Below are 27,020 nucleotides of genomic sequence, written 5' to 3'. Positions count from 1 at the left end.
ACACACATATGGCTACATACATACAGAGACTGCCATGCTGCCATGAAAGATGTTAAAGGCTGGACTATCGGCATGTCAAAACGAGGATTCTGGTTGCTATGAAGGAGCCATGCAGTACTCCATGTAGAAGGAGTGGTATAGTTTTGATGGCCAACAACAGAGAAACTGTGAGACTGCGGAATGCAGAAATGGATTGGGTTTATCATTTATGGAAACTGATGAGTTATTTTGGCAGAATGGGTAATAAGCAGAACATTTTGATTACCTGCTACATACTGCACAACCTCATCCATAGAAGGGGCAACATTTGCCTCTTATCCTTTGTGACGAGAAGGAGGAGAAGGAAGTGGGAAATAAGTTTGATTACCCATAAATAACATACCTGCCTGCGATACTCTCTCATTTCCATTTCATTAACAGGTTGGTACTATTTTCTTTTCCCAATCCAGCTATTACTTTTCCTTTGTTGCCTGGCCATTCAAAATAAAACTCACTGCAAAATAAGCATTCCAAACTGAATTTAAAAAATGAAATCATACCAGTCATCTGGTCATCCTAGGTGCCTGCCCAATGCTCCCACACAATGCCACTCTGGTCGCTGCAACATTCCAGGTGAAATACTGTTGATCTGCTGTGTGGGCGATCAGAGATCACTAGGGGAGATCTTGAGCAATTTTGACCCAAAAAAATCCAGCTGTAAATTGAACCATTTTAACACAGGCAGCACCTGTCTGGGTAACAGCCATGCTCGGAAAGGCAGGAAGGATGGCTGATTTCTGTCTTCTTCAAAGGGGCAAACAGCTCAAGCTCCAGGCACCAACTGACAATCCTGTGGGCCTCAGATGTCTTAGTATTCTATTGGGGATCAGATTGTGGATTGTTATGAGATCGTTCAAGTCCCTTTGCACACTCCAATTATTATCTGTGATGGCATCAGTCTGCTTGCATGGTAGCAAGATGGCATTGCATGATACTTGTCTGAAATTCCACTGCACCATCCACATTATGGATGGCTGTTGCTTGTCCTGAAATTGGAACTGTGACATCTTCTAACAATACTGCATTATGGTTTGGGCAACAAATGTGTAAATAGAGTTGCCACCACTTTCTATTGAGAAGGGTTGGCTCAAAGTTCAACATTAAGTCTTGTGCCAAGATGCTGCTATACTCCCCCATTCTCTTTAACGTTGTATATGTGATTTCTGGCAAATTTCCAATGGACCAAACATTTCAGTGTGTATATCTATTCATCACATTCTGTAGGCTGCCTTATTAAAGTTCTCATCTGTCCTCCACTGAAAGGCGTTTTTCCAATTTGGACTATCTTTCTCTGTTGCCTTCCCGTTTCACCTTGTGCACTTCTGAGTATGTGCTATCCAATAAATTAGGCACCATCATGATCCGAGCTGATGGCTGCAAGTGTGAAATCAAATGAGGACATGCCTTCATCCTCTCTACCTTATAGTCCCGTTGCTGCCCAACCTGTATACTCAGTCATCCTTATTGTGAAGGAAGGTATCATTGATTATACTTTCAATTGGCACTTAGTCACCAATAACCTGCTCACTGATGCTCACTTTGGATCTTGCAAGATGACTCAACACCAGACCTCACCACGGCCTTGGTCCAAACATGGGCCCAAGAGCTGAATTCCAGAGGTGAGGCGAGTGTGATTTTCCATGACATCAAGGGAACATTTAACTGAATGTGGCACCAAAGAGCTCTGACAAAACTGAAGTCATTACACATCAAGGGGAAGGTTCTCCCAATGACTGGTGACATATGAAAAGAGTTGAGATTGTTGGAGGCTAATCTTTCCACCTCCAGGACATTGATGCAGGAGTTCTTCAAAACATTCTTTACAGTTCTCTTATCCCTCTGCCTTTTGGATATTTGTCTGGAGACTTCCTGACAAACAGCCCTCCCCAGCAGTCCACCTGCGTATACTCATCCATTATGGCATTCACTGCCATGTCCAGCAAAGGTGTTCTCCCTTGGTCTGCCATCCTTATATGTTTCGCCGGTCTGATTCACTTCCAGCATCTGCTCCAACCGCAGTGAGCCCCTTGGTTAAGAGGTCCATGCTGGCATTAAGCAGTAGAGGCAAGCTTTAACTGGTGCCAATCACTCACAGCACTGGCCCTCTGTTGACAATGAACAGCATGACTGGCCACAGCTATTTTGCAAATGAGCAGACAGCATGAACTTCTTACTGTTTAACATCACAGTTGCAAGGTGGAGGTTAATCACGTATCGAAACCTCTGCACCATATTTTGTTGGTTATGCGATTTAACCCCAACTGGATCATAATTCTGTTTATCAGGTGAATTCACATTCTCCAGCAGCAACTCTGTGGCTGCATTCTGACCCAAGTGAATGATGCACTTCAGCAACTCATCAAGGGCTCTTTGACAACACCTCCTTAACCTCTGATCATCATCTCCGGGAAGAATAAAGACAGCAGGACCATGAGAATACCCTCATTCCAGATTTTCTCTCCAGATCATTCACATCATAACATGGGGTGTACATCAATGTAGCTTCAGAATTATTGGGTTAAACTTCTGAAAGCCTCTGCCCAAGAATTATGTGTAACTTCGTTTCATGGACAGTAGTAGTTTAAATTGGTGGCTCACCACCACTTTCTCAATTATGAATGAGCAAATAAATGCTAGCCTCGTCAGCAACTCCATATCTCAAGAATGAATAATGAAAAAGCCCTTAGATTATCACCATTTACATTGAAATTAAAGCCTGTGAAGCATGCTATTCTATGCTTGCTTATTAGTGAAATATGTTAAGTTATTATTTATGAGATATTCAAGTGAATGTTTCCTTGCATATCACCATTCTTTTTAATGTTTATTGCTGTAAAAACTGAAATGATTCTTCTCAGAAATACTTAGAATGCTAATTGATGTGGGATTTTAATATTTGCATGGTTAATAGCAAGGAAAATGAGCTAATAAGAAGCAATTTGTCAAAAACTATTATCAAGATTTCCTTACTGCTCGGAATATCTGATTGGATTAATGTCTTGGGAATCATTGTAATATAGTCAAAATGTTTTATATTATTTCTATTTGCAAATAATTTCCAAGTGTTGGATACAACTAATTAATGATAATAAACTGAATGTCTGTCGTACCTTTAATAAACTCCAGAATCATCCTGGCTGTGATGGACAGTTCTGAAGAGAACCACAGCATTCAGCCACTCCCTGGAATTATGCCCGGATTGAGCCAAGTGACAGGGATTGGCTCATCTGTCACTGGATCCTTCCAGCATTTCACTGGGGAAAATGCCTTTCCGATTCAATGACCATCAGATCAGTGTAGGGTTGGAGTCCCCACTCAGTTGAATTGAGACTAGGAGGGAAACATCCACTCACGTTTTACTTATTTTAATGTTTTTATTATTTCTCAGCAATGAATGAGTTTTTAATACATTAAAATCATTTACATCCATTGTATTAGTTTCTAAATATGACTGAACATAAAAGACATTTAAAATTTATAAAAACCTTAACAAATTTTAATAAAAGACAAAGCTCCACCCCCAGTTTTGCTTCACGTCCAGGAGTGCCAAGGTACTTCAGTGGCTGATGTCTCCTCAAGTCTGAGACTCAGCTCAATCCACCCTCCACATCTGACACAGACAAGTGCTGGCCAGCGGGGATTCTGGGTGGCAAGTCCAGGCAGCAGGCTGATTCCAACTGGAATGGGCCTATATTGCAGAGTCCTGAGGTGGTCCATAGGCACGTTATCAAACTGAGGCATATATTAGGGCAATGAATGCTGGACATCCCAAAGACTGCCACATCCCATATCTGAATAAAATAACATTTATGATATCAGGTATACTGCATAGATTTTAGTTTACTATTAAACATAATGAAAGACATAAACTCTAATATTTAATGACAATTCTAAATGATGATCCTGTGTAGAAGATGTTGATACAGTTAAGGTAGTTTGTATACTTCCAAGGAAATGCAAAGGTACTTTTGGATTATACAGTGTCATACAAGCAGAGTCAGCTAACTGGAAGAACTTGATTATAATCTCAAAGCAATAAATAGATGTAATTTTTCTTCTGTGGAGTCATCCACTTGTAGAAAATTGATGCTAAGTCAATTCATATCACTTGGGAGGCTTTTATTTGAAGAGGGAACTGTATTGCTTGGTCTGAACTGATTTATGAGCATAACTTAATGAAAAATAATGCAACAAATTCAAGAGATGACTTTTTGGATTTACTTGCAGGAGCAGGGGCAAAGTTAGATTTTCAGAATGTAGCTGTATTTTACTGTCAGTACAAAACTTCTCACCATTAGCCATTTAATGAGAAAACAACCCTCCCTCATCCCTCAATGCACAATTTAAATGAATTACACAATAGATTACACCTCCTCCCTATGAAGACATCTGCAAATTTGAAAATTTGTTATTCAGCTCCTCAAAATTAAATCAAGTGCTAAAAAGGAGGTCCATGTCAATTTACTATGTCATAAATTTTAAAACAACTTATGAACCCTTTGCTTTTTTGACTTTGACATGCATTAGACCATCTCTGTGTTGCAGTCTTCATTCGCCTGAAATCCCCTGAACTACTTGCCTTGCTGATTTCACAATTTAAGAAACCTTCCTAACTAGACTTTTAGTTACCTTTACAGACTCTTAACTGTTTCTCAATGATTTCAACAGGCTCATTTTTTGCTTTATGCACACCCTTTAAACTTTTAATATGTACACATATATAAAAGCAAGGTACAGTTTTGAATGCTACAAACAAACCTGAATTAGAGAGGTTAATACAGACACTATCTCACTCACAGTGCCACTAATTTATATCAACTGAACTTCTAACCTGAGACACTCAACTCTCCAGCACCTAAGCTAGATGCTGACCTTCTGATTTACATAGAACACCTTTACAGCAGTAACTTCCCTATCTCATAATGCTGAACAGTTGAGCCATCTTCAATTATATTCCTTTTTTTTTCAATTGGTTGGAATTTGGTGCTTATCTTGGTGATAGAATTCCACAATTCAGGTTGTTTGTTGCAATTGGTACATTGCTGTATTTATACTAAATATATCAAAACAATAATTTTGTTAAGTAGGATTCCAACACTTTATAAATAGTCAGCAGTATTTTGAGATTGCACTGTACAATTCCAGAGATATTTTAAGAAATATTTGGCAGACCTGTGATGCCCTGTAAGTGTTGAATTTGAATTTTCCTACCTATTTTTAATTACAGTTGAAAGAACTGGGGATGGGGAGCTAGGTCAATGGGAATAAAGTGACTTCCTGATTGGAAAGGAGGGTTATTCAAAATGAAGAACATGTACCCTTGCCTTCTTTAAGGACTGTTGAATTCAGCCAATTTTCAACCATAAGTTATGCGAATGAATTTCTAGGCCAAGCAGTTTGTCAATATAATGAAAACAATTTTCTACCAACCAGTATAGAGTCTTTGTAAGAGGTCATTGATCACAATCTCAGTAAATGATAGATAAATGACACAGTGGGACACAAATGTGGCATCCTAAGTAAAAGTAAGTGTGAAGAGACAATGAAATGATTGACTGGATTGACTGTTCTGAGTTTGTACTATCCTTTTTGATTCCCTTCTCCACCTGTTTATGCTTCTTCTGATTTCTTTTGGTAGCTCCCTCAATGCCACTGTATGACACAGATGCTCCTCTGAATGAGACAGACACAACCATCACCGTCCTATTGAAGCCAGCTCAATCAAGAGGAGCTCCGATCAGGTAAAGTAAAGATGGTCATAATACCAAGATGTAAATTCTAAAAGTAAAAATTCATATAATTCTGTAACTTATGGACAACATATAAATTGATTTTTATTTTATATAATGTACATCTGGTCTGCTATTTTATGAATGTTTTAATCAATATGGTTAGCTTCCAGAAATTGATACATTTAACGTACCAATTTGGATTAAATATGAAGCTTTAACACAGTGCTATCACTTTACTTATAAAAGTACCATCGTTAGACTAAACACTCAGTTTGATTTCTCCACAACTGTATGTGGTTAATGACACAACTGCGTATCACAATCGTCATGTATGGTTTGAAAATAGTGATTATGAAATGACATTCATAAGTTATTCACAGTCATGAAAAGTTCAATCTTTGCAGCTTGTTTAACCATATCTGAAAATTTAACAGTATTAAATTACATTGCTTTGCAAATAGCTTTATAATAATAGTTCCAACCAATGAATTGAAATATGCATAATACATGACAAAGTTCTAGGGGAACTATATTTCAAAATCAATTCATGACTTGTAATTTTCCTTCACTTTTTCATGCTTCTAAGAAATCTTAAAGAATATAGGATGAAGCATCATGAGTCAATTTCCTGAAATGTTTCACTAAGAAAAGTTAAGTAGTTGTGGACTTTGTCTGAATACTTTACCTTCATTTTTCTTTAATTTTTGGTCAGCCATTTTGCATACATCTAGCATGAGGATGCACATTGGTCAAGTTTAGAATATGTTGTATGACTACTTCTAGTACACAATTTGTAGTATCACCTTTATTTTGTTTAATCCAGTGGGATGCTCCTGTAATTGCAAGCTTTATGTTTGGACTTGAGAGGAATCAAGGATTATGGGGATCGGGCAGGCAAATAGAGTTGAGGCTAAGCTATTATTGAATGACAGAGAACATGGCCCCATCCTGCTTCATCTATCATGTTCTTATATTCTTATTTACATGCAAGTGCAAAACATAAAAGTCCAATTGGTCCATAGTACAAAAAAAAAGCTAGAGAGAGCTAATAATGTTAAATAGATAAGTTTAAAGGCAATGTGCAGTAGTACACAAATAAGACACATAAATTATCAGTACAAATAAATATAAGTAGTTTTGCTATTATTATTATGGGGAGATGGCTGCATGGTGACCAAGAAGGAAAAGTGAACATCCAGGGGGGTATAATATTAAGGAAGGACTGTCAAAAAGGGAAAGAAGCTGGGATGGTGGTGTTAATAAAAGAAGAAATCAATGCGATGCTGAGGAGTGACATTATCTCAGGACATCTGATGTGGAATCAGAATGGGTGATGCTATGAAACACCAAGGGTCAGAGGACATTGGTGGGGGTTGTCTATTGGCTCCCAAATAGCTATGATGATGTAGGGGATGGAATCATACATGAAATTAGAGGTGAATGTGATAAGGGTACAATTTTAGATATGGACCGTCTAAGTCAAATCACCAATAGTACTGTGGAAAAGAAATACCTGGAATGTGCATATGTTTTGTTTAGACCAATGTATTGAGAAACCAATTAGAGAACAGACTATCCTAGACAGCGTATTTTGCACTGAGAAAGAAATAGTTAACAATCTTGTTGTGTGTGATCCCTTAGAGACCATAATATGATAAAATTCTTCATTAAGATGGAAAGTAAAGCAGTAGAATTAGAAACTAGGTTTCTGAATCTGAACAAAGGAAACCACAAAGGTATGAGGCGCAAGTTGGCTGTGATAGAATGGGGAGCTTCACTAAATGGTTCAACAGTGAAAATGCAGTGGATAATATTTGTAAAATGTATACGTAATTTCCAACAATTATTCATTCCAGTCTGGCAAAAAAAATAAGTCGGGAAAGATGGTTGAATTGTGGCCTGTACGTGAAATTAAGGATACTATTACTGTATATCCAAAGAGAAGGCATATACATTTGTAGAAAAACGGCAGGCCTAAAGATTGGGAGCAGTTTAGAATTAAGCAAAGGAGGACAAAAAGATTTATTAAGAGAACATAGATGCAGTATGAGAGTAAACCTGCAGGGAACATAATAACTGATTGTGAAAGCTTCTGTAAATATGTCAAAAGAAAAAAGGTTAGTGAAGACAAATATTGGTCCCCTACAATCAGAAACAGTGGAAATTAGGAATAAGAATTGGCAAAACAATTAAATACATACTTTGGTGCTGTCTTCACAAAAGAGAACACAAATAATCTCCCAGACATATTAAGGAACAAAGAGACCAGAGAGAGTGAGGAACTGAAGGAAATTAGTATTAGTGAAGAAACAGTGCTAAAGAATTAATGGGCTAAAGGATAACAAATCCCCTGGGCCTGATCATCTATATTCCAGAATAATAATGGAAGTAGCCCGTGAAATGATGGGTGCATTCATCAACATCCTAAATTCTTTAGACTCTGGAGTAGTTCCTGCAGATTAGAGGGCAGCATATGTAACCCCATTATTTAAAAAAGGGAAGAGACAGAACAGGGAATTAATGCAAGTAAGCCTGACATCTGTAGTCAGGAATTGTTTATAAAGGTCCATTAACAGAACACTTGCAAAGCATTAATGGGATTGGAATAAGTCAGCTGGGTTTATGAATGCGAAATCACTCTTAACAAATCTACTGGAGTATTTTGAGGATGTAACTTGTGGAATAGATAAGGATGTAGTGTATCTGCACATTCAGAAGACCTTTGCTATGGTCCCACATCAGAAGTTAATGTGCAAAATTAAAGTACATGGAATTGGGTTAAACATACTATCATAGACTGAGAATTGGCTGACAGACAAGAAACAAGGAATAGGAATAAACAGGTCTTTTTCCATGTGGCAAGCAATGGCTAGTGCCACAAGGATCCATGCTTAGACTCAGCTATTCACAATAGAGATCAATTATTTGGGTGAGGGAGCAAAATGTAGCATTTCCATATTTGCAGACAAAGCATAAGTGGAGGTGGGGTGAGGGTTCGTGGGAGGGGGAAGTTCAGATAAGAGGATGAAAAAAGACTCCAACATCATTTAGACGAGTTGGATAAGTGGGAAAATGTATGGAAAATGTAGTACAATGTGGATAAATGTGAGGTTATCCATTTTAGATCTAAAAACAGAAACTCAGGCTATTATCTGAACAGTGATAGTTTGGGAAAGAGAGACGTGCAATAAGACTTGGGTTCCTTCCAGTTGCTGAAAGCAAGCACTTGGGTGCAGGAAGCAGTTAGGAAGGCAATGCCATGTTGGACATCATTGCAAGCAGATTAGAGCACAAACACAAGGATGTCTTGGTGAGACTCCATTTGGAATTTTGTGTTCAGTTTTGGTGTCCTTATCTGGGGAAATCGTGCAACAAAGATTTACTGGACTAATTCCAGGAATGTCAAGACTGGCATATGAGGAAAGATTGGATTGGTTAGTCCTATATTCACTAGAGGAAAGAAGAACAAAAGGAGAACTCATAGAAACCTGAAAATATCCAACAATACTGGACCAATTAGATGCAGGAGGGATGTTTCAGGTGTTTCAGAAGTCTAGAACCAAGGGTCCATCTTAAGATACTGGGTATGACATTTAGAACTGAAGTTGGGAGCAATGTATTTACCCAGTGAGTGGTAAACCTATGGAATTCTCAACCACAGAAGATGGTGGAGGTGGAGCCATTAAGTATATTCAAGATGGGGGTGGAAATATGTTTTGATGTTAATGGGATCAATGGAAATGGGAAGAAGTCAGAAACAGGTTATTGAAATGGATGGTCAACCATGATTGTATTAAATGGTGGGGCAGACCCAAAGAGCCGGATAGACTTGTCCTGATCCTTTCCTCAATATTTTTATGTTTCTATGTTAATCTAGAGCAAAAAAAATGGAAATACTTGATCCGTAATTCCTAATGAACGTTCATTTCTATGTAATTTAATTGAGAAAGAGGAGGAAGAGTGCACATAGGAGGAGGCCAAAACAGCCTCAGAAGCTACTATCAGACCTCTCCAATGGTACCAGAGTGAAGACATTGATAAATCAGGCAGGATTTGTCAATATGCTGTAAATCATGTCTTCAGCAAGGCATCAGCTTGTTCTACTCTGCACAACTTGACATTCAAAAAGAAACCTGAGCTTGAGGATTTCTGATCAAGTAGTCACACCTCTGCTGGGGGCAAAAACAGCACGGAATCACTGTTGTGGAGAGGGATACTCAGTGTCATCTTCTATAGGCATCAGCAATATAATCTCATTTACACCAACACAGTCTGTTTTTGTAACTATAATCAGAGTATCTTCTCCAATGCATTTAAATTCCTGGCATGTTTTTCACTTGGCAATGAAAGGCCGCACCACATTTCATTGGCCTTATATGACCAGAATATTAAGCATGACCACCCTATATTGTCCAACTGAGATTTTTGGAGTTTTATGGTAATTACCTGTTCTTCAACAATATTAAGTCCTCAGTCACAATCAATGTACCTAACTAAAATATGATCAGTGCTCTGAAGTATTTTGGACCCCTGCTCTCCATCACACGTGTATCTGAATTTGTCTTCCCCATGCATAATGCAGAAAAAAAAGAAGACATGCAGCAGAGGCAAGAGGATCTAGGAGTAAGGTGTCCGGGTAAAAGACAAAATGTCTCTTCAGTTATCCTTGCTTAACAAAAAAAAATTATATTTCTGACCAGGCAATTGAGACCTGCAGGGAATTTTGATGTAAGTTATCACAATAAAACCTCTGCCAAACTTGCGTAGTTAATGCACAAGTATGATTCAAGACGACAATTAGGAATTTGGATATAATGAGTCAGATTTTGTTGCCATGACAACAAAACTTTAACTGTTATTACCTATGCATGTGCAGACTCCAGAATTTGAGACTAGTTTCAATCTGGAAAAAAAAATCAGAGTCTGCCGTCAATGATACCTTGTTGAAAATAAGAGCTTTTAAATTCCTGATTTGTTGCCGAAGAATTCAACGGTATGATTGACTGCTCAGTTTTCTTGATGACATTATTATTACTAGACCAGATTTCCCAACAACTAATGCCAGCAGTTAATATTGGGGAAGTTGAAATTCACACTGTAGAGGCTGCTAAATATTTTGTATGGAACTTATTTTCAGATCAATGGTGAACCCCAAGATGCTGGAGGCAGCATCTGTGGAGAAAAACAGATGGTCAATGTTTCGGGTCAGGACTGTGTCCTGAAGAAAGGTCCTGACCCGAAACATTGACTGTCTGTCCTGAAGAAAGGTCCTGACCCAAAACATTGACCGTCTGTTTTTCTCCACAGATGCTGCCTGACCTGCTGAGTTCCTCCAGCATTTTGTTGCTTTTTTTCATCTAGATTTCAACATCCACAGTCCTTTGTTACTCTAATGGTGAACCCCATATCATCTTACTAACTATAAAATCTAAGCCAGTATATTGAAGGATAATTAGATAAATATGATAATTAATTTGAAAATAACACAATTTGAGAATCAAAAATGTGCACAAACTTTCCTTAAAATATCAATGTTTATACTGCTCACACTTATGAATTCAGATATTAAAACAATCTATCAAAATGAATTTATGGGATCTCTCAGTCATTTAAAAGATGCAACATACTTCTGAGATGTATTTTCGGTTACAGCAAAATTGAGTTTTATGAACTATACAATAAAATCCAGTACATTGGTATTTTTCAAACTAATGGTGATGTTTCAATGCAAGCTTCGTCCATCTTTCACAGCATCTCCTAATAAAATATCCCGTAAAAGCAGAGATGGAAAAGAAATTCTGTTGCATCCATTTTTTAATTTCCTGAAGTCCACAAAAATGCAATTGAAGAATGAAAATTTTCACATGTATTTAAATGTTCCCAGTCTGGAACAATCTGCCTGTAGTGAAGATTATCCAAGTGACAAACTTGGGCAGGCCAAAATTTTGGTGATGCTCAGTGATGTACTTTCAGTCTTGACAGATGTTTGTTCATCCTGTAAAGTTGTGGGAAACAATTGGCTGCAATTTATATAAATCCTGGTTATGTATGAAATTATTTTACTTTATGGTTGTGAGGAATGACTTGAGCATGAGTAAAGTGGAAGAAATAGTAGATGCATTGGTTGTTGTTTTCCAGAATTCTATAAGTTGTGGAATAGTTTTGCAGATTAGAAGGTGGCAGGTATCAACCAATTGTTTGTAAAAGAAAGGAAAGAGCCCAACATAAGTAGTGGTGAAAATGCTGCAGACTTTTCTAATGGATGAAATAACAGTACACTTGGAAAAGAGCAACTGGATTTGACAAAGTCAACATGGATTTTTGGAGGAGAAATCATGTTTGTCAGACCCACTGGAAGTCCTGATGCAGGGTTTTGTCCCAAAACATCGACAATTTCTTTCCTCCCACAGATGCTGCCTGACCCGCTGAGTTCCTCCAGCAGATTGTTTGTTGCTCCAGATTCCAGCATCTTGTCTCTTGTGTCTCTACTGGAGGACATAATTGGTTGAATAGTTAAAGAAAAATCAGTAGATGTGGTGTACTTGGATTTTCAGAAAACCTTTGATAGGGTCCCATATAAAAGGATCGTGGATTTAAAATTAGTTGACAGACAGGAAACAGGAGGAAGGAGGGCCTTTTACATGGTGGAAGGCAATAACTAATTGCAGGGACCAGTGCTTGGGCGATTCATAATATACGTACATCAATAATGTGGTAAGGGGAACAGAATGCATTATTTTGAAGATTTCCAATGACGCTCAACTAGGTTGGGATGTGAATTGTGAGGATGCATCAAGGCACTTTAGACAAGATGAGCAAGTGAGCGAAAACGTGGCAGATGCAGAGTAAGGTGGATAAATCTGAAATTATCTACGTCGGTAAGAAAAACAAAATGGCAGCATCTTATTTAAATTGTGTTGGATTGGGAAGCCTTATCGTATTGAAAAAGATGAGCACCCTGATAGTATTGAATGCTCTCAAAGGACCAAATGTCCTAATCCTGGTTCTATTTTTTATGTTCCTATATAATATTATTACCTGAATTCTGAATGTCACAAAGGCAATATTTGTTATCTTGTGGGGGTTCAGTTATTATACCTCCAACAACATGTTTTTGATTGATTCTATTTAAACACAATTAAATACTTGGCCTTTTGCAGATAGTTCTCTCATCCAACATGCTGGCTACATTTCAGTATAATGTAGTTGCTCGTATCTTAATGGAATTAATTGTTGTTCTCTGTTTATCGTATGTTAAAAGCATTTTCCCAAATGTTTGTGCATCAATTAAATTTCAGCTGAGAACACAGATGGTTTCAGAAGTATTTTTTTCCAGAACACATCTGGAGAAAGACGGGATTTGGATTTTAAAATCCATCTGTGAAAAATTGACTTTGAAGCCAAGGAAACATTGTTGATAAATGTGCATTTACTTACTTTGCTGTCACATCAGACACAGTAAAATTTTTAAAATAAGTGATTTAAATGAGCCAAGAATCAGTCTTTCTTCATTTGATAGAATGAAAGTAACTTTTTGAAGATCTGAAATAAAATCAAAAAATGCCAACAAGTCAGCAGGTCATATAGCTTCAGTGGAGAGTGAGATGGGGTTACTGTTCAAAATTCACCTTTCCAGCTCCATATCTACTTCCCAAGCTGGTGTATTTACAGCAGTTCTTGGTTTTGTATCATTTGTTACAATTCTAAACCAAATGTTTGATCTTTAAAATCGATTCAAGCATTTAAGCAAGTCATTTGAATCAATTACAGTGATTCATTTTAGAGGTTCTATCTACAGGCATCATCTACCTTGTAGGTGGATGCAAGAAGTCCAGTGATTGATGACTTTTGTCCAGTTTTCTTACCTCAAGTACCACAAAAGAAAAAATAGGCCAATTAATTATCACATCCTGTTTAATTGTTCAAGTCTGTTGTGCACATATTGGCTGTTGCTCTACTCTTTGTAAAACAACAGGGACTCTTTTAAATAATTTCTGTCAATTTTATATGATTGTGGAATTAGAATTGTTCATGGAAAGTTGAGCTACAGCTGGATTCAGACTGAGCTTACTGTCTGTACCCTGTCCTGCACAGACTGACTCCAGCCACATATCTGAAATAAAACCAAAATAGCAGCTGGAGACATCAGGTCAGATGGGGTACAGACAGTAGGTTTCCTTCCATAAGGGATGTTCGTCAACTTGTTAGGTGTGTACACAGTCTGATACTTCATGGCACCAATGATCCATGGTAAAATGGCTTCAATTGGGATTAGAAAAAAATCCTCTCATGACAATTTGAATGATAATGACTTTATAATTTCTATTAGGGAGATTAAAAATTTCAAGATTAAGATTGATACAGATTTTTTCATATTATTTGTGAAATAAGATATCTTTATTAGTCACATGTACATCGAAACACACAGTGAAATGCATCTTTGCGTAGAGTGTTCTGGGGGCAGCCCACAAGTGTCGCCACACTTCCGGCACCAACATAGCGTGCCCACAACTTCCTAACCCATACGTCTTTGGAATGTGGGAGGAAACCAGAGCACCCGGAGGAAACCCACGCAGACACGTGGAGAACATACAAACTCCTTACAGACAGTGGCCGGAATTGAACCCAGGTAGCTGGCGATATAAAGCGTTACGCTAACCTCTGCGCTACCGTGCCTGCTTTCCTTCAAATATTGTCAACCTGTTATAATTTTAAACAATAACATGGAACAATATTGAGAGCAGCAGCTTATGTGGTCTTGAAAGTTACCTATCAGTGTAAAGTAAGGGCAAAAGGGAAGCAGTTGGCTTGAATTAAAAACATTGAATTAATGGATCCAATAAAGCATCTATTGAAGTAATTTCATTGGAAAATTAAGAACTAGAACTAATATATTTCCTCTAATTTCCTTCAGTGTGTTAATGCATCTAATAAAATATCCATTAATTTAATTTCATTTTGAAAATTAATGATTGACTCTGATGTATCCCCTGCTGTCCTTACCAGGTCTGACCTATTCATAGCTCTGTCGATGCCAATGAGGTCGACTTTTGAGTGTCCTCTTCAGCCACCCACCAAGCCACTCAGCTGTATGAAATAAGTTCAGAATGAGATCAGAATCTTTAATATCATAGACCACTGTATCCCTCTCACCTCCATCTCCATCAAAATATTGTGCCCAGCCTGGCTCAATAAGCAGCATAGAAGCGCATGCCCAGAAAGCCATGGACAAACCCAAAAACAAGCCTCCATCGGCAGACTAAATGATGGAAGCAGCAAACTATCAACATAGTTAATTGATCCCACAACAAATAAATCAGATCTAAACCCTGGAACTGTTAAACATCCAGCCAAGAATGGTAGTGAGTAATATGGCAAACATGAGAAAAAGGTTCCATGAACAATTCCATCTCCAACAATCCACCATATCTTCAGCGTGAGGAGGCTGGAGTATTTCCAGTTACCTTCAGCCAGTGGTAATCCAGATGATCTTCCTTAGAACTCCACCATCTGAGACATTAGTAAATAGTGAATTCTATGTAGTATCAAAAAATTATTTTACGTACTGGAAACAGCATTAGTTATGGGATCTGTTAACAGTCTGGCAGATCCACAGTTAGTTGTGACCTTAGAACTGGTATAAGCTACCCACTAAACACAGGGAAATCTGAAAAATTGACTGTCCATTTCCCTTCATAGATGCTGCCTGACCTGCTGAGTTCCTCCAGCGCCTTTGTGTGTTGCTCCAGGTCATTATAGCCTCAGTCCAATCCAGGGCTCGTGAATTTCCAGATAACAACTAAGAGTGAAATCCCTTGTCCTTAAGGCAACATTACTAGTAGAACTGAAGTCAATAGAGATGAGGGGGATACCTGTCCTCTGGCTGGAATCATACCAAGTCAAAAGCCAATGATTTAATCCCCAGAACATCACTGTTAGAGTTCTTCGAAGTTATACCCACCACTCAGTTATCATAAGCCAGTTCATCAGTTGATTTCCTTCCATCATAAGGTCAGAAGAGAGGCTATTCATTATTGATTGTGCTACTTATCTCCATTTATATTTCCTCTGGTAATTAATCAATCCATCCATCAAGAAACACCATCTCAACAATGTCCAGGCTTGTGTTGATAAGCAGCAAGGCCACTATACTTCACAAAAGTCAGGCAATGACCACCATGATCAAGACAGAGCATTATAACCACCAGCAACAGCCCCACTTGCCAGCCCCTCCCCCCTGTCATCAACATCAAGAACCAGAAACATGACAGCAGGAATGTTTTGGAATGTTTTTTGCTTGCTGGCATGGGTTTACCCAAGAAATTCATCCCTATCCAGTATAAATCAGTCCATTTGATTATGCTATTTATCTCACCAATATCATCAACTTCCAACCCACCCTCATATTCACTTGGTCCAGCTCTGACACCTCTCTTGCCTTTCTTGATCTCTGTCTCCATCTCAAGAAACAGATTATCCACTGACATCTTCTACAAACCCACTGACTACCACACTTGCCTTGACTACACCTCTTCCCACCCTGTCACTTGCAAAGATGCAATTTCCTTCTCTCGGTTCCTCCATCTATGGCGATCTGTTCTCATGATGAAGCTTTCCACCTCTCACTGTGTCTCCATTCGATTATCACCCCATCCACACTTTGTAAGAATATGCTATCGTCATTCTGAAGATAAAGTATCCAAAGAAGTAGACATTTGTCCACATTTGGCTGTACGATAATTTGTACAGGATAAAGATTAAACGTTTTTTGTAATCACAAAGTTAATACCATGCCCCTTAAGTTCTTTGTTCATTCTGACTGTGGATATCCAGTTTTTTTATATAAGTAGGATTTCTGAGGAAAGTCTTTGTCATATTTCAGGACAGCACCTGAAAAATGAAATAGTGAGTAGGCCTCACAGTTGAAAGTCAGAACGTTTTTGTTAACTACACATCTATGGAGTAGAAAAGTAATTAGTCCAGGAATTTCTATGATAATCACAAGATTAAATGGTAGTTGGCATTTGTATAATATTTTGCTACTCGCTGTCTGCTCTGAAAACAGCTGAAAGTAAAGAACCAACGGTGCTGCTGAACCAAACTGCCTTGGATGCAAATGAACTGGTAAAGCAAATAACCCAACATAAAGAGGGTGGCAAAGAGTAAAACAGTGAACTTGGGCTGTGTCAAAGTTTCAGTTGTTGTTACAGTTCATCAAGTGAAAAGAAAATTAAAATCTGCCAGCCATATCCAACTATGGAATGTATTCCATTTTCTTTCAAATTTTCTTTCTGCATGCCAATTAAACTTTTTGCACATTACTATAGTTAAGACATCATATCAGCCTTGAACATCCATCTGGTGGGACTACCTGTTTCTGGATATAGGGCATTTTTAGTTCCATTGGAACACAAACCCAATTTATTTATCTATGCATTGTTTAAACATGAATAGATGTTTAAACAATGTGTAGATTAATAAATTGGGATTGTCCCAATGGAACTAAAAAAATGCCCTATATCTAAACATGTGGATTAATGTACAGGTTAATGCAGAATTTTACAGACCTTATGACAAACTGGCACAGAATATTGGTAAATTAGTTGCCAAATGTGGGTGTTCATTGGAGCAATTTGAGTCAAATGCAATAAAAGTAGCCCACTGATATTAAGGAAGGTTGGAGTCTCCAAGATAGCAAAAGACTAAACTTATTTTGCCCATGTGACCCATTTCACAAAATTAGGAAGTCATGTGTGACTAATTGAATAAATAAAACAACTAATCTTCATATAAACTAAATCAAGAAATGTCTGTATTTTACATAATATTTTGAATCTAAGGGACTCGAGTTAATCAGCTAATGTTTATAAGATAAGAGATAAGATACCTTTATTAGTCACGTGTACATCAAAACACACAGTAAAATGCATCTTTTGCGTAGAGTGTTCTGGGGGCAGCCCGCAAGTGTCGCCACGCTTCTGGCGCCAACATAGTATGCCCACAACTTCCTAACCTATATGTCTTTGGAATGTGGGAGGAAACTGGAGCACCCAGAGGAAACCCACGCAGACATGGGGAGAACGTACAAACTCCTTACATACAGTGGCCGGAATTGAATCTGGGTCACCGGTGCTGTAAAGTGTTACGCTAACCGCTACACTACAGTTCCTGCCTAATTCCAGATTTTAACGATTTGATTCTTGGCTCTTGTGATGCACAGTAGTGAATGGAGATATGTCCAGCTGCTGAGGATTTCTTCCTTTATGCATTAATCATAAAAATCAAAGATATTTCAAACAAAGAATGAAAAAATCAATTTGGAAAATATCATATTACAAGCCCATTATTGAACTTACTGTTGATAATCGAGATAGATGGTTACAACTGATCCATTACAGTTTGTGCTAAGCTGTTTTAAAAGGGCATTGATCACTTGGGGTGCCTGAATAATAGATTATAAAGAAGATTATTCTGCCATTACCTATGCAGGGACATTTTCTACATAGATACCCAGGTACACATTACCTTGACCTCTCCGACTGAAATTCGAGTTTTCACATGCATTTAGATTTGGTGAGTGAGGTGATGCAATCACTTATCAAGGTTATGAAGTGAATTGCCATTAAAAAGTGAGGCTGTGCAGGATAAAGAGTGGAAGAAAGGGATACTCCAACTTTGTTTTCATGATATTTTGAATCACACAGGAACTTATGAATTTTATTGGCTTATGGAAAAAAATTCATTTATTTCCAATGTAATAATGTATGTTGTTTTAAAAGCAGGCCTGGTGATTGCTTTTAGCAAAATAATGCATTTGACAGCATTTATTTCACTGAAGCTTTTGGGGAAAATTCACAATTGCCGATCTCTCTCAGCACTCTTACAAATGGACTGCAGCCTGCCAAACTGAACCAATAAGATGAGTAACTGTATGTCCTATTACAGCCATTTGAGTGATCTTGGATTTGAAAAGTACACTGCCAAAAGAAATTTGCAAAGTATCTGTAATGCATAATTGGGGCTTAGAAATTCAGACGTATTTTTTCCAGTGATATGCATCTGAAAATTGATGTTTCCATAGTGAAACACAATTGCAACAATTTTCAGATTGAGTCACACCATTCTGGAAATTCACTTGGCTTTTTCTGGGTGAAATTCATGTTTGGACACCTGATACATTTTTCTTTTGGAGCATTGTAGGGAACATAATTCCCTGCTGGGGAATTAGATCAAATTACCCCTCCCAGATATCATATGCTAACCTCGTGACCGTCAATGAACCTGCCCCTCTCCGCAATGGTATCGATCCTCATCCATCCTCCAGACTCTCCATTGATCACTCAATCTTCCGCCTGACCCTCCACTGTCATGTGCAACCTTCCTAGGTAGCTGAGGCCCACGATTACCCAGTCCCTGGAGACCCACAGTAGTGGCCCTGATCTCCATCCCTCCTTATACACTTACCTGATTACTACTATATCATGACCCCTACATCCAATAACTGTACAGCATGTTCAGCACCCAAGACTGGGGATAAGTTTCTGAACAGTCATGATGAAAACTCCATATTCAGACACCAAAAGCAGCATGAAAGAATCATTTCTTGACTAAAAGCATCAGGCCAACACTTCCAGAGAAAACTTTGATATTTGAAGGTCATGTGAGCTGCCAGTGGTTTTGTATTTTACTAGAAATGTAAAATCATAATGCCTGGGGCAGCCCGAGATTTTTGATATGGTTGGCATAATGTCAGCATCAAAATTCATTTCAATATATTTTCCTATATTTGATTTGCAGATATGCTCAGAGGGCAATTGAAAATTCTTTATATGAGTAAAACTTAATCTGACCTGTTATGATATTAACATATATAAAATAAATGCAGCATTTCAAAGAGGCACCTCATTCAGATCCAAGGCAATTGAAGAAATCTGTCAGACAACTTGTCTTTTCAATTGCAATGCTGGCATCATTTAATAAGCACTGAGAAAGTTTAGTACCTAGGCTTATGCTTCATAGAAGGACACAAATTTTGTGACTTTCATAACGTCCCAAACTTTCCCACATAGAGTATACAATGCAACTTAACAACCAATAGTAGATAGTCAACAGGTTCCTTAGAAAAATATCAGTTTGTAGCTGCACGCAACGCACTACTAAAAGAAACACGCGGAGGCAGACAGTGCTGAACTCAAAAATCCTTTACTGGTTCAAAATCACGTGCTTAAATCTCCCATCCCATGGGCCCCCATGACCTGCAGTGCGGACGTGACATCCGACTGTCCCCGGAGGGTCCACCCCGAGCGGGTAGTTCCAACCCATGCTACCGCGTGTCTGCCCGCGGCTCCTGATGGCGGTTCGAGTCCCGCATGTGCAGGCCGTCACACCAACCCCCCCCCCCCCCCAGAAACGTCCATTGGGGGAGTGGAGCCCCCAGTCTGTGTGGCTTGCGTGGGTGGCCGGCCTTGCCAGCGCGGTGCGGGTACCCTCACTGGTTGCTCAATGTCCAAGTGCACTGGTTTGAGGCGGTTCACTGTAAAAGTCTCTTCCCGGCCACCCACCTCCACGACACACGTGGATCCATTGTGCCGGATCACCTTGAAGGGTCCTTTGTACAGCCGCTGTTGAGGTGACCTGTGCATGCCCCTGCGAATAAAAACATACTCACAGACTCAGAGGTCTTTAGGGGTGAAGGATGGTGTGGGACCATGCTGGAGGTCAGGACCAGTGCCAGGGTCCCTACCTTGTCCCGCAGCCTCATTAGCACCGCTGCTGGAATTTCTTCCAAACCTCGGGCCTCTGGTACGAACTCGCCTGGGACCGTCATGGGGGCGCCCGTAGACCAATTCCACCGAGGAAGTACCCAAGTCCTCCTTGGGGGGCTGTGTGGATGCCCAGTAGGACCCAGGGAAGCTCACCTGTCCAGTTGGGGCCCCTGAGGTTGCGCCATCAAGGCTGACGAGATGCCGCGGAATCGCTCTACCAAACCGTTGGACTGGGGATGGTACGCTGTGGTGTGATGGCAGCTGGGTGCCCAGGAGCTGCGCAGTGCTATCCACAAACCAGACGTGAACTGCGCCCTCTCTGTCAGAGGTGATGTCCGTTGGGAGGCCGAACCTGATGATCCAGTTTGCAACGAGCGTCCTGGCACAGGACTCAGTGGACATGTCTGCGAGCGGTACGGCTTCCGGCCATCTGGTGAAGCTGTCTACTATGGTAAAGATATACCTGGCACCCCGGGAGACTGGCAGGGGGCCGACGATGTCCACGTGGATGTGTTGGAACCTCCTGTACGTCGGCTGGAACTGCTGGAGGGGAGCCTTCACGTGCCGCTGGACTTTGGCGGTCTGGCAGTGTACGCAGGTCCTGGCCCAGTGTCCGACCTGTTTGCGCAAACCGTGCCAGACGAATCTGTCCGCCACCAGCTTGATGGATGCCCGGATGGACGGGTGGGCCAGGTCGTGCAGTGTGTCGAACACCCGGCGCCTCCATGCTGATGGTACCACGGGTCGAGGTTTGCCAGTAGACACGTCGCACAGGAGTCGATCCACTGCCAGGCCGATGGGGACGTCCTCCAACTGGAGCCCCGAAACGGTGGTGCGGTAAGCCAGGATCTCGGTGTCCGATCGTTGTGCTTCCGCCAGTGCTGTGTAGTCTATTCCTGAGGATGATATGCCCGCTGAGTGGAAGCAGGGGCGAGACAGTGTGTCGGCGACGACATTGTTCTTCCCTGCGATGTGGCAGACGTCTGTGGTGAACTCTGAAATAAAGGACAGGTGCCTCTGCTGCCGAGCCGACCATGGGTCCGATACCTTGGCCAGTGCGAAGGTGAGGGGCTTGTGGTGCATATACATGGTGAACTCCCTTCCCTCCAGGAAATACCAGAAATGCCGGACAGCCAGGTAGAGCGCTAGCAACTCTCTGTCGAAAGCGCTGTACTTCACCGACGGTGGCCGTAGGTGCCAGCTGAAGAAAGCCCTAGCCCTCGCCGAGCTGCTCCAGGACTCTGCTGACTGCCATGTCGGAAGTGTCGACTGTGAGTGCCGTGGGTACATCGACTCTCGGGTGCACTAGGAGGGCCACCTTTGCCAGCGCCTCCTTGGCCTGCTCGAATGCCTCTGTGGACTCCGCGTCCCATGCCACCTCCTTTGGCCTTGCCGGCCATCAGGCTGAACAAGGGTCTCATGATGCGTGCTGCTGCTGGCACGAACCAATGATAAAAGTTGACGATCCCTTGAACCGTGCTGGGCTTGGGGAACTGGTGGATAGCCTGGACCTTGTCCGGTAGGGGAACTGTGCCATGTCAGTTGACTCTGTGGCCCAAGAAGTCGATCTCCGTCAGCCCGAACTGGCACTTCCGCCAGATTGATTGCCAGTCCATGGTTGCTCAGGGCTTTGGCAGAGCTGGCGCAAATGTGCCACGTGCTCTTGGTGCGAACTGCTGGCCACCAGGATATCATCCAAGTAAATGAAAATGAAATCCAAGCCGCGTCCCACCGAGTCTATGAGCCTTTGGAAAGTTTGGGCTGCATTCTTGAGACCAGGAAGCATCCTCAGGAATTCGAACAAGCCGAACGTGGTGATGAGGGCTTGTCAGGGTGCACTGGGATCTGATGGTATCCCCTGACCAGGTCGATTTTCGAGAAGATGGTCGCTCCGTGCAGGTTCACCGTAAAGTCCTGGATGTGGGTTACCAGGTATCTGTCAGCGGTTGTGGCGTCGTTGAGCTCCTGTGGTCTCCGCAGGGCCTCCATCCTCCTGCGGACCTGGGCACCATGTGCAGCAGGGATGCCCACGGGCTGTCCGAGCGGCGTACGATTCCCATCTCTTCCATCTTACGGAACTCCTCCTTGGTGAGGTGGAGTTTGTCGGGTGGGAGCCTGCGAGCTCGGGCATGCAGCAACGGTGGGGATGTGGTGCTGCACACCATGCTTGGGGTCGGCCGTGGAGAACTGCGGGGTGACTATGGAGGGGAATTCTGCCAACACCCTGGCAAATTCGTTACCCGAGAGGGTCACAGAATCCAGGTGGAGGGCCGATAGTTTGGCTTCTCTGAGCTGGAAATTCTGGAACGTCTTGGTGTGGACCAAACACCAGCCTTTTAGGTCGACCAGGAGGCAGTGGGCTCGTAGGAAATCTGCCCCTAGTAGTGGCTGTGACACTGCTGCCAACGTGAAAGTCCAAGTGAAATGGCTGGACCGAAACGCAGTGAGATAGTTCGCAGGACGTATGTCCGAATACTGGTGCCATTTGCAGCGGTGAGTTCGGGGCCTGGGACCGCGTTACAAGTGTCCACGTTCAAGGGAGGACGTACGCTGACTTCAGCCCCGGTGTCCACCAGGAAGTGCCGCCCAGAGTGTCAGCCCCAGAGGTACAGGAGGCTGTCCTCAGTGGCCAACCGTCATAGCCATTAGCAATAGCTGGCCCCGGCGTTTCCCGGAAAAGCACATGGTCGACGGCAGCGGCGCGCGCCTGAACCCCATCTTCGGTGATAGAAACACCATTGTTCCGAACTTTCGTCTTTTTTCCCAGTGGGTCTCATGGCTTCGGTTGCGGGGCCTGGGCTTTGGGGTGCGCGCTCGTGGCTAGGCCAATGGAGGGCTGCTCCACATTGCTTACTCTGCCAAAGGACGTCTGCTTTAGCTGCAACCCTGCGTGGGTCGCTGAAATCCTCACTCACGAGGAGAAGGTGAATGTCCCCTGGCATTTGCTCAAGGAACAACTGTTCAAATAAAAGGCACGGCTTACAGCCGTCCATAAGCGCCAGCATATCATTCATGAGCTCGGATGGCGTGCGGTCGCCCAGACCGTCCATGTGTAGGAGCCGCGCGGCCCATTCACGGCGGGAGAGTCTGAAGGTACGGATCAGGAGCGCCTTAAGCTTAGTGTACCTGTCCTCCGTTGGTGGCTGTTGTAGGAAGTCGATGATCTGGCCTGCTGTGTCCTGGTCGAGCGTGCTGACCACATAGTAGTACCGCATGGTGTCGGCTGTAATGTCTCTGATATTGAACTGGGCCTCAGCCTGCTTGAACCAAACATGGGGCTGAGTGGCGCAGAAAGTCAGGAGCTTCAGAGAAACCACGCTGTGCGGGTTGCTCGAACTCATGGCTGGTTGCTGAGTCGCCGGCTCCAGATGCCGTCTGGAACATCGGGGTCACCAATGTAGCCACACGCAACGTGCTACTAAAGGAACACATGAAGGCAGAGTGCTGAACTCAAAAATCCTTTACTGATTCAAAATTGCGCACTTAAATCTCCCATCCCATGGGCGCCCGCGACCCGCGGGGCGGACGTGAAGTCCGACTGTCCCCAGACGGTCCGCCCCGAGCGGGTAGTTCCAGACGCACTACCACATGACTGCCCGCGGCTCCCGATGGCAGTTCGAGTCCAGCGTGTGTGGGCCGCCACAAGTTCTTAAATGTGCCTGTAACCTTTAGCATAATCAGAAGTAATATGGGCCTAATGATGAAATCTGATAACTTAAAGACTTAGGTCTAGAAAATACTGGAAGATAGTTTATCGCCCTCCAGTATTATTTAATTCAATGTAGGCTATCATCTGGAGAGAAGGAAGCATAAATTTAATGTTTCATATCGATGATCTGCAGTATTTTGCACTGGGAATTAGCTTCATGAACGTGTCAAGGGATACTTGCCAATTGAAAACTGGATGTGACCATGAGTTTCTCATCTGTCAATTTTTAAATTTGTTCTGAAGCAAAGAACGTGGCATTGATAAGACTGTAAGTAACGATTTTAGTTTTCAGAGATTAAAACCCTATTATTACGCTGTGGGATAATAGCTTAAGAAAGATTTGCACAATCATCTTGGAACATTGATTCCACATTTTATTCTTATACATGATGTAGATGCAATTGGCAAGACCAGCATTTATTTCCCGTTCCTTATTGTCCTTGAAGGTGAGATGCCTTTGTGAACTCCCACGTGTTGTTAGGTGGGGAACTTAGACCCAGTGTTAATGAAGGAATGTTAATGTCATTCAGACTTGGAAATATCCGTGACCTGGAGATTGTGGTGCTTCCTTGATTCTGTTGACTTTATATTTCCAGGTGGTGGAGGACAGGTTTGGGGGGTCCTTGGGAAGGGAATGAATGTTTAACTTGAAAAATGGAGGGCCAGCCAAATAAGTTGCTTAACCCTGTGTGGCATTGAGGATTGTTACTGGAGTTGCAAGTGAAGCACGTGCACCATACTTCTGATGAGTGAATGCTACAAAATACCGACCCTCTAACATGCTCTTGAAGCTGTAAGTGTGTATATGATAGGCCACACAGGATACTGAAGGTGGAGGATTTGACGATGATAATGATAAAGCCAGTGAATGTCAGGGAGAGATGGTTTGATTCCGTTATTTGAGAAGGTAATTATGTGGCGTGAATGTAAATTATCATCCCAAGATGAGATCTAAGTGTTGTGCATGCAGGCATGAACTATCTCACTATCTGCAGCACAGTAAATGGAACAGAACCCAGTATTGTGCACACATCTGTCCTAATGATAGAGATATGATCACTGGTAAAACAGAAGAAATTGCTTGAAGCTGAGTTATCATGGATTGCATCTGACAACCACTGCCATCTTCTTTTATGCTGGGTGTGATTCTAGCCATTGGAGAGGTCTCAGTCTGTTTCTAAATCGCATCATTTTATGAGGGCTCCATAATGCTGCTTGGTCAAATGACATTATGATGTCCAAGGAAGCCATTCTTATCTTGGAACCATGGCTTTTACTTTTTATCCATCTTTTGACCAAGGCTGTGGTGTGGTCTGTCATGAAAGGATCCTGGCAGAATCTAGGTGTACGTTATTAGCAAGAAAGTGCCACTTGGTAGGAGTATTTGTTGACAAATGGAAGTAGATTACTGGAGCTGTATTTGGACAGATTTTTTTTTATGGGCAGCTTTTCAGATTATAGGGATACCAGTGTTATTGTTGTCCTGGAATTGCTTAGCTAGAGGTGCAACTAGCTCTAAAGAATGTCTTCAACAGTACATTAAAATGTTGGTTCTCAGACCATTTACTGTATCCAGTGTTCTCAACTGCTTCTTGATTATCACATGGAGTGAATCAAATTGGCTGAAGATGGTGGGGACTTCAGCAGGAGGCTGGAATGTATTTGGCACTTCTAGCTGAAGATAGTGGAAACAGAAAAAGAAAATTTTGACATCTATTGATCTTCCAGTATGAACTAGTAATAAACTGACACAATGTAATTGGATTGGTGTCCGTGGCAAATCTCATGTTGCAGCTGAGGATATGACTGGGAGATGTGGCTGCTTTGCTCACTTGCTCCTTGTTGTTGGCCATGGTCATAGCTCCTCTTTGTTGCTGCTTCCTTCAGTTCAAATTAAATTTGTTCAAAGTGACAAATCCTACTTTGAAGCAGAGTATTTGAAATAAGCTGTAACCTAAGGTAAAAGTCATAATAAGGAGCCGAAAAAGAGGAACTTGAATTATCATGCTTCTCTGAAAAGATGGTGGAAGATATATCAGGGAAATGGAAGTGTGAATGGGGAGTTGACAGTGGGATGGGAAAGTGTGTGGCATTCGAATCAAAGGGGAGTGTATTGCACTCTGAGGTGACCCTGCAGAAATGGTACTGAGACCCAATATAATTACTGGCAGTATCACCTGAGTGAGTTGTTTTTACAAAGTGGTAATAATCACCAGCCCCCACGTTACAAAAATTCAGTCAGATAATTCTGCCAATAGTTATACCTGGTCTCAGTACAGTCATTATCAACAGTATGAATAAATGAAACAGTGATTTTCCTTGAAAACAAGCAATAATAAAATGCACTTTGATTTCAAGTTAGCTGAAATATTTATTTTCAGACTATAGCCATGAACATGTTCTGGTGTGATCTGAACAAGATTTACTAAAACTGATTGTTGACCAGCTGAGTGGTGCTGGTGATAAATCAGAAGAGGCCGTCTTTGATACATTTGGCAGTTTTGATATGTCTAATGTCACTTCATTACGAGCTTTCAATGGGGAAGGAGGACAAAGGTAAAGTATTATGTTGGCTAAATAGGATAATCTTTAAAAAGAGATACAATGGTAGAGACATATGACCAACAAATAGTGTATTTGACCTAGTGTGCCAAAGACGAAAGGGCAGTTTTCTGAGGTGGATCCACGTGAACTTTGGCTTAAAACTTTGACCAGCTCAGGAGCCTGACCAAGAAGTAGATCACTACTGAGACTGCTGAGATGATGGCCATTTTT

The 27,020-nt window shown here is 41.4% G+C and overlaps 1 protein-coding gene across 6 annotated transcripts in view; it reads left to right on the top strand.

Annotated features, from left to right (window-relative positions):
* LOC127578729 (receptor-type tyrosine-protein phosphatase T) overlaps positions 1-27,020 on the top strand; it is a 935,885-nt gene that overhangs the window by 651,595 nt on the left and 257,270 nt on the right. For all 6 annotated transcript variants that reach the window (XM_052031104.1, XM_052031103.1, XM_052031108.1 and 3 more), the window contains one exon: positions 5,678-5,780. In XM_052031104.1, coding sequence (XP_051887064.1) covers positions 5,678-5,780 — 103 coding nt within the window. The remainder of the gene's footprint in view (positions 1-5,677; positions 5,781-27,020) is intronic.

This window comes from Pristis pectinata, chromosome 16, assembly GCF_009764475.1.
Source record: "Pristis pectinata isolate sPriPec2 chromosome 16, sPriPec2.1.pri, whole genome shotgun sequence".
NCBI classification, from domain to species: Eukaryota; Metazoa; Chordata; class Chondrichthyes; order Rhinopristiformes; family Pristidae; genus Pristis; species Pristis pectinata.
Note: the sequence above shows the minus strand (reverse complement) of the source record. Positions and strands in the feature narration are given on the sequence as shown.